At 40.4% G+C, this 9,324-nt stretch overlaps 1 protein-coding gene across 2 annotated transcripts in view; it reads right to left on the bottom strand.

The window, feature by feature from the left end:
- The window catches only part of ttpal (tocopherol (alpha) transfer protein-like), a 21,330-nt gene extending 12,772 nt beyond the window's left edge, over positions 1 to 8,558 (bottom strand). Inside the window, exons 1-2 of one of the 2 annotated variants that reach the window (XM_034173361.1) lie at positions 8,460 to 8,558; positions 2,917 to 3,143 (exon numbers count right to left, since the gene is read on the bottom strand). In XM_034173361.1, the coding sequence (XP_034029252.1) occupies positions 2,917 to 3,126 (210 nt within the window). In that variant the 5' untranslated portion in view covers positions 3,127 to 3,143; positions 8,460 to 8,558. The remainder of the gene's footprint in view (positions 1 to 2,916; positions 3,144 to 8,459) is intronic. The other variant, XM_034173362.1, reaches the window with a different exon arrangement.
- Positions 8,559 to 9,324: the final 766 nt, after the last annotated feature.

Below are 9,324 nucleotides of genomic sequence, written 5' to 3'. Positions count from 1 at the left end.
AACAAACTGTCATTAAACTTAAATAAGACAGGGATGAAATGGAGGTGTGAGAGTCACTAGGTGTTCACAGGAAACATTTATGTATGTATGTATGTATTTATTTACGTATGTTCATTGTTAGTTGCTTTTATATTTTCTGTTGTGTTTCTATTCAGGTTCTTTTTGCCTCTTTCTCTAAAACTGTATATAGTAATCATTACATTATTAATATATAAACAAAAATAAATTTAAGAAATATTACAATTTGAAAACAAATGCACCCGAACGTGATGACGGCTGCAATTGCTTAATGCTAACTTTTAACATTGAAAATGCCATAGACATGCTAACGCGTTAGCATGGCTCCCGTTTTTAAGTTATAAAATACATCTATCAACTGTTTCAGAAGACCATAACATGTCGGTTTAACATAGAAAAGGTAAATAATACTCACAGACGTGAGTAAGAGAACATTATTTAGGGTTTTAGCGGGAGAAAATTAAGCGAAAGAAAGAAAGAATAAACGAAGCAATAGGTCGAAGCATTGCTTCAATCTGCGAACCACTGCTTCGATTGGTTCACGGTTCAAAGCAAAGCCGCGCTGCAGAAAAGGTGATTACAGGCGCACATGATGTGAAATATATATATATATATATATATATATATACGAGGGCTGTCAATAAAGTAACAGTCCTTTTTATTTTTTTCAAAAACTATATGGATTTCATTCATATGTTTTTACGTCAGACATGCTTGAACCCTCGTGCGCATGCGTGAGTTTTTCCACGCCTGTCGGTGACGTCATTCGCCTGTGAGCACTCCTTGTGGGAGGAGTCGTCCAGACCCTTGTCGGAATTCCTTTGTCTGAGAAGTTGCTGAGAGACTGGCGCGTTGTTTGATCAAAATTTTTTCTAAACCTGTGAGACACATCGAAGTGGACATGGTTCGAAAAATTAAGCTGGTTTTCAGTGAAAATTTTAACAGCTGATGAGAGATTTTGAGGTGATTCTGTCGCTTTAAGGACTTTTCACGGTGCGAGACGTCGCTCAGCGCTCTCAGGCGGCGTCATCAGCCTGTTCAAGCTGAAAACCTCCACATTTCAGGCTCTGTTGATCCAGGACGTCGTGAGAGAACAGAGAAGTTTCAGAAGAAGTCGGTTTCAGCATTTTATCCGGATATTCCACTGTTAAAGGAGATTTTTTTAATGAAAGACGTGCGGACGGATCCGCGCGTCGGGACGCAGCCGACGCGGTGCGGCGGCACAGGAAAAACACCTCTGTGTTGATAACCATTTGTAAAATCCAGGCGGCTTTTGATGGCTTTCAGTGGAGTGAGTATATGAGAAATTGTTTAACAGGCAGGACATGTTCCAACTTGTCCTTAAGGCTTTCAACAGAGGTGTTTTTCCTGTGGCGGAGCGCCGCGGCGGCTGCGTCCCGACGCGCGGACCCGTCCGCACGTCTTTCATTAAAAAAAATCTCCTTTAACAGTGGAATATCCGGATAAAATGCTGAAACCGACTTCTTCTGAAACTTCTCTGTTCTCTCACGACGTCCTGGATCAATAGAGCCTGAAATGTGGAGGTTTTCAGCTTGAACAGGCTGATGACGCCGCCTGAGAGCGCAGCGCGACGTCTCGCACCGTGAAAAGTCCTTAAAGCGACAGTATCACCTCAAAATCTCTCATCAGCCGTTAAAATTTTCACTGAAAACCAGCTTAATTTTTCGAACCGTGTCCACTTCGATGTGTCTCACAGGTTTAGAAAAACTTTTGATCAAACAACGCGCCAGTCTCTCAGCAACTTCTCAGACAAAGGAATTCCGACGAGGGGCTGGACGACTCCTCCCACAAGGAGTGCTCACAGGCGAATGACGTCACCGACAGGCGTGGAAAAACTCACGCATGCGCACGAGGGTTCAAGCATGTCTGACGTAAAAACATATGAATGAAATCCATATAGTTTTTGAAAAAAATAAAAAGGACCGTAACTTTATTGACAGCCCTCGTATATATATATATATTAAACTGAAGCCAAGAGTAACGAGGCTGTTTGTTTTAAAAATGTAAGGAATAGAAAGTACAGATACTTGTGTGAAAAAGGAATGAGTAGAAGTCAGAAGTAGGCAGAAAAATAAGTAATGGAGTAAAGTATAGATACCTAAAAAGTGTACTTAAGTACAGTAACAAAGTATTTGTACTTCGTTACTTGACACCTCTGCTGATAGCAGGGCAGAGTGTGACGGCGCTGTCAGAACACTGATGGCGCAGCGCCGTTGTTCCATTGTCTGGGGAGAACCCTGTGTTATCATGTTTTCTGATTGTCCACTGCGTGGAGAGTGGCAGGAAAAACCGAAGACGCTGTCCAAAAAAACCCCCAAAATGTCCTTGAGTGGCCCAGCCAGAGCTCTGACCAGAATCTGATTGAACATCTCTGGAGAGATCTGAAAATGTCTGTGCACCGACGCTCCCCATCCAACCTGATGGAGCTTGAGAGGTGCTGCAAAAAGGAATGGACCAAACTGCCCAGAGATACGTGCACCAAGCTTGTGGCATCACATTCAAGAAGACTTGAGGCTGTAATTGCTGCCAAAGGTGCATCAACAAAGTATTGAGTAAAGGGTGTGAATACTGTACATGTGATTTCTTAGTTTTTTAAATTTTTAATTTGTTTGCAAAACATTCAAAAAACGTTTTTCATGTTGTCATTATTGGGTGTTGTGTGTGGAATTTTGAGGGAAAAAAATTTCTTTAATCCATTTTGGAATAAGGCTGTAACATAAAATGTGTAAAAAGTGAAGCACTGTGAATACTTTCCAGATGCATTGTAAAATGCATTTAAACTGCGACTTAAAAAAATTATATGCAATTAAAGTGCAAGTAAACAAGACTGAGAACCTATCTAAGAATTTATGGCATAACAGTGCATAAAAGTGGCACCTTCAAAATCATGTCTCTCAGTGCTTGGACATCTCGAAGACGCCACTCTGGTTTTTCCTGCAGTTCCTCCCGTGCCTTGGCCACCAGTTCAGGGGTCAGGGTGCAGGAATAGATGGGTGGAGGAGGTCCAGGGAACCAGCTGTGTCCTGCAGCAGCTGAAGAGTCAACCGGAGAAGAGCCAAGACCAATGAACTCATGGTTTTCAGCCATGGACTGACTGGGTGCTGCTGTGAATAAAGTTACACATAAGAGACATAATGTACTCTGTCACTACTGTGAAACTTAGAAAACCTAACCTCTTACTGAGTGACAGACACAAGCCATTCATAGTTTGCTCCCAGTTCGAAACCTCTTCACCAAAATTAGGAAGATCATTAACTATATATTAGCATACTTTCCCACACATTGTATTTCTGTATTGAAATGGTTATATTGTGAACCAATCAACAAAAAAGTAACCAATCAAGCAATCAATCAATCATGCTGAGTCAGTGTCACCTTTAAAATCTCTTCTTGAAACATTTTTATTTTAATGGCATATTGTCATCATTACTTTATGGATATAAGTTATCTGAATGTCTGTTTAAAATTCCCTCCTGTTAAAAATCAAAAAGTGGATCTGGGAGTTTTTCCTTACCACTGTCATAGGGTGAGTGAAATTAAAACTTTACTCCTGTAAAGTGTTTTGAGAAGACTAAGCTTATGATTTGGTACTGTATAAATAACAATTGTTGTGGGTTTAATTTAACCTGTGATAGATTCTGTCTTTCAAGATTCTTTTTTCAATACACATGTATTCATCATTCTTATTGCTTGCACAGAAAAGGAGGCAGCCAGCCAGCAGTGAATTCTTCCATTTCATTGGCTGGTGAGTTCTTTGCACTGAGCACTTCCATTCACTCACACATATGCAAACTATTTATGGTGCTGGTTGATTCCTGCCTCCTCCTATGCATGTTCATTTTTCACTGCATAAAATTCGATTCAAAAATTGTTTTTTACCCCAAGTGTTAAGTGTTTTTTTTTTCCTGACATGCAAAATTAAAACAGAACTGCAAAATTAAATAAAGAAATGTCCCCACTTCCTGTGTGTTATGTCACTAAAGGACAGATTTCTGTGTGCCTACCTCCTTTTTCGTACGAGCGGAGGAGGTGGGGACCAGCCAGTCATCATTGCACGTCATAAAATTTACTAATATGTACACCTGGGTTACATGACAACCCCTCCAGAAATTCTTGTTTTTTTCATACCATTGACAAGACATTTATTCCATTCTTGCAGTTATCTATAGTATAGCTGATAGGGTGACTTTAAAACTATTTTGATAACTGGTTGATAAACCACATTTCATTTTGAAAGACTTGACATTGTTCCTCTTTTTTGGCAAATGACTTTTAAATACAAAAATGTAATACTTACTTATACTACCTGCAGTTGTTCTGAGGCAAATAACCTGGATACAAACTGCTTGGGCAGTTTGGTAGTTAAGAAAAATTGATACTAAACTGAAAATTTTGTACTGGGGTCCAAGGGGACCCTGTAAGAAAAATGATGATGGAGCCCACAGTAATCAAACTGGATACAAAATAGGTTAAATTCAAGATAGCTGTCTAGATGACAATTACAATTAATGGTTCAGAAAATATATCAATAAATATACCCCTGGGGTTCACAGAGACCCCGGGTGTACAGATTCGGGTGAATTAGTCTCACTGGGAAGCTGTAAGAGATGGGTGTAATGGTCAGATCTTCAAAAAGCAAAGCAAAACTTCCATCAAATTTGGTAGATAAACTCAGTGGACTGTCCTCTTGAAAAACAGGGCCATACATCTAAGGGCAAATCAGAGGTCAATGTCTAAATGACCACATATCAGCAACCGCATGACATATGAAACAGTTTTATGCAGACATCTGGGGCCTGTACTATGAAGCGGGGTTACTGGCTTATCAGGGTAACTTCGGGAGTAAGTTGATGACGTGTGGAGTAACGTCCCGGTTAACCCGTACTATGAAAGGTGGATCGGTTTTGATCGAGGTATGCTGCCATGGCAATTTATGCTGTGTGCCAAACCTGCTCCGAGCAGGTTATGTTCTCGGTTAGCTTGAGGTTTTCGCCTAACCACTCCCTTTATAAGTACCGTCCATCCACCTTCAATCACTCCGAAGACATTGCCGGCCTACCTGGATGATCCGTTTGATATTGGGGCACAAATTGTGAGGGGCTCTCTTCACAGGGCGAGGGTTTTTAAAGACCGCCAGAATCCGCTGACATACCCGGACGATATTCTCTATGAAAGATATAGATTCTCAGCCGAATTCATTATCTTTGTCAGCTGATCGGGCCAGACGTCTGTAACATCACCCATCATACACTGTAAAAAAAAGACTGTTGTTTTTACAGGAAAACACTGGCAGCTGTGGTTACCAGGGAATTCCTGTAAAAAATACAGCAGTTAAATGTACAAAAAAAGAGAGCTCTTGTTTGTAGATTTAACAGTTCTTTTAATGTGAGTCAGCTGTGGTGCATTCACTGTAAATCCATATACATATTATGTCTGTAATGTTATCTACTGTGCTGCTGTATGTTTTACAGGAATTCCCTGGTAACCACAGCTGCCAGCGTTTTCCTGTACAAAAAAAGTCATTTTTTACAGTGTAGCAATGCCCCGACGATCGAGCAGATAATGTGCCTTGTGCCTATTTTGCCACTGGACAATTTATGTATTCCATCGGTGATGCTGAACATCTGAGCAAGAATACTGTATGTCGTATGATTCACAAGGTAGCACTTGCTCTGTCTAAATTGTTGGATGCATTTGTTGTTTTCCCTGGCCATTTATCCGCAATGCAAATCAAAGAAGGGTTTTATGCAATCGCGGGTAATTACTAATATCAAAATAGGTCTAATGCATGTCCATTAATTAGGCGAAGTGGGGCTTATCAAGCTATGAATATAAACCTACCATTCTGAAGGATGTTTTTATATTTCATCTTCACCTGCTGCCAGGTGCGTTTGGCACTGCTATTGCATCTGAAATATTGACAGGTTTAGGAAAAGCAATCATACAGTCAAGGTAGCCTATTTAGGAAACATTAAATTAACCTAACATTTATTAGTAGGCCTATGCCCACTTCTGAATCGTGTTGCATCTGGGCGTAATTAATGAAAGAAGGTCATTTTTTTACACATATTAGACATTCCACAGGTTAATCATCTGTAACAGATTTGGGGAACAATTGAATTGTACGTACGCATTTACCCGATCAGCAATATGTTGCCAACAAGCCTGTCTTGCTTTATTGGCAGACGATGTGTTCGATTTCCCCCTTAACATTAATTTAAATTCCTCGTAGCTCCGCATAATAATCATGCATTCTTCTTCGGTAAAGTAAGGTGACCACGCCATCATTGAAAAATGGTGACGTGTGCTGCAACCTGCTCCTTTTATGTGAACGCGCACAAACTCCAATTAGGTTAACACAGGTTCAACAAATCAACATCTTATTCAGCGTCGTAGCACCAATTAACACCACTTGAGGAAACCAGGTTTTGTCAACCCCGATTTAAGAGGTTGACCCTGGGTTACATCTGAGTAAGTTAACCCCGCTTCGTAGTACAGGCCCCTGCTCTGCTCTGGTCAAAACAAAAAAATGTATCTGAGCTTTGCTTAATATACGAGGTCTATTAGAAAACTAACCGGCAGTTTTATAAAAAAAACTATATGGATTTGAATGACGTGCGATTACAACAGACATGCTTGAACCCTCGTGTGCATGCGTGAGTTTTTTCACACGTGTCGGTGACGTCATTCGCCTGTGGGCAGGCCTTGAGTGAGCACTGGTCCAGCCCTCTCGGCTGAAATCCTTTGTCTGAGACGCTGCTTGAGACGGCGCGCGTTGCTTTATCAAAATTTTTTCAGGACCTGTGAGGGATATCCGAGTGGACACTATTCGAGAAATTCAGCTGGTTTTCGGTGAAAAATTTAACGGCTGATGAGAGATTGTGGAGTTTCTTTCGCTTTAAGGACAGCCCACGAAGCGGATCGGTGCTGCGCGCTCGGAGGTGGCGTCCGTCTGGCTGTTTCGAGCTGAAAACATCCTAATTTCAGGCTCTGTTCACCCAAGACGTCGTCAGAGAACAGAGAAGTTTCAGAAGAGGCCGGCATCAAGAGTTTACACGGACATTCCACTATTAAAGGAGATTCTGTAATGAAAGACCGTGCGGGCAAATTCGCCGAATCGTTTCCGTGACGACGCCGCAAATCTGTGTGCGCCGCGACAGGAAAAACACCTCCGTGTTGAAAACCATTTGTAAAATTCAGGCCGCTTTCATGGCTTTCAACAAGTGAGTATCTGAGAAATTGTTTAACAGCTGGGCATGGTCCAACTTGCCCGTTAAGGTTTCCAACGGAGGTGTTTTTCCTTTCGTGACCCCCCGCGGTCGGGTCCGGCCTGACATGCGACTCTGCCTGCACGTTCTTTCATTACAAAATCTGTCTGCATAAACTCCTCATGCCGACCTCTTCTGAAACTTCTATGTTCTCTGACGACGACCTGGGTGAACAGAGGCTGAAATGTGGAAGTTTTCAGCTTGAAACAGCGAGACGACGACGCCTCGGAGCGCAGATCGCTGTCAGGCGCCGTGGGCCGTCCTTATAGGGACACTAACAGACCAAAATCTCTCATCAGCCGTTAAAATTTTCACCGAAAACCAGCTGAATTTATCGAATGGTGTCCACTCAGTTGTGCCTTACAGTTTTCGAAAAAATTTTTATCAAACAAAGCAGCAGTCTCTGAGCCATTCCTAAACAATGAAATAACGACGAGAGGGTGGGCGACTCCTCATTCAAAGACTGCCCACAGGCGAATGACGTAACCGACAGGCGTGAAAAAACTCTTGCATGCCCACGAGGGTTCAAGCATGTCTGATGTAATCACACGTGATTCAAATCCATATGGTTTTTGAAAAAAATAATAAGATCGGTTACTTTTCTAATAGCCCTCGTAGTTATGTCTGTAGTCATAACTACATTGAGCAAAGTTGAAAAAAATAGCTGGTAGTGACGACTCACACCAACTGTCTGGATATATTATTTTATATAAACGTTTTATTTTGAAAAGACTTCCAATATTCTTCATTTCATTATTATTATTACTATTATGTTGTACACCTAGGAAAACTATCAAACATGGACAAATTCCACCTTCTCAAATGTCACGATTTGCTCCTTTAGTGTGTTTTACATCAGCCTTGGTATTTTAACCAAAATGTAATTTGTGTTTTTCTGACATTTTACACCTAAAACTCTAATTTGTAAACACAACAAGCGGATGCTGCGTTTTGGGCCGCATAAACACTGAACACAACTGATACAACACTAAATACAATATTTTGACTAGCCAGCAACGCCAGACGTGCATTTAAATAACTCTTTAGGATAAATGCAGCTGAAATGTAACAGTGTTCACAGTGAATAGTGGTTAACTTGATTCAGAACAAGCAGAAAGACACAAAATCGAAGAATCAGAAATCACAACAAACCTGTCAGGAAAATCCTTTGACTAATTCCGGGTAGATAGATAACGCCCTCTCATTGGCGCATGTGTAGCACGTGACGTACTGCAGAAGCGATACGTCACGCCTCGCAGACGCATGCTGCCTTCAGGTGCTCCTCGTTAACTGCTCCGTCAGCTTTTATTTTCAGTAGCTGTCACGTTTCCTCTTAGTTTTGATTATTGTGCAGATATGTGCTGCTTTTTTAAGCAGATCGGAAGAAAAAAAATATTAATATATTTGTGAAATGTCATATTCTCAAAAGTAAATTTGATCGCATAAAGCATTTATTGTTTTAAGGAAATAAAATGCAAAAATAAGTACACAGTTTTAGCACTTTATAAACCCTAGAGGTTTAAAAAGTCAGTATATGACAAATGTATGAACCGCTCCGCTCGTCTCATTTTATTTGATTTGTTTTACCATTTATCCCGCCCCTTCCTTTTTATTTATTTATATTCGCCTTTTAATGTCTGGCAACATCCGTATTGCTCATTTAAAAAAAAAAAAATCCCATGCAATTTCCATTATCAGTACCATTGTCCAATTAAACAAGACTACAGAAAACAAAAAATCCAAGCTCGACCATGGATGACGAAAGGGTTACGAAATGCATGTAATAAGAAAAATACACTGTATAGAGAATTCATAAAACTAAAGTCTAAAGAGGCAGAAAATAGATATAAGAAATACAAAAATAGATGAACTAATATTATACGGGTATGTAGGAAGGAATATTATAGTAACATATTATATAATAACAAAACAATATTAAAGGAATATGGGATATATTAAATAGCATTATCAAAAATGGTAATAAAAAACAGAGTTACCCTCAGTATTTCATTGATAA

This window comes from Thalassophryne amazonica, chromosome 6 (assembly GCF_902500255.1).
Source record: "Thalassophryne amazonica chromosome 6, fThaAma1.1, whole genome shotgun sequence".
NCBI lineage: Eukaryota > Metazoa > Chordata > Actinopteri > Batrachoidiformes > Batrachoididae > Thalassophryne > Thalassophryne amazonica.
This window is presented reverse-complemented; position numbering and strand designations above follow the sequence as displayed.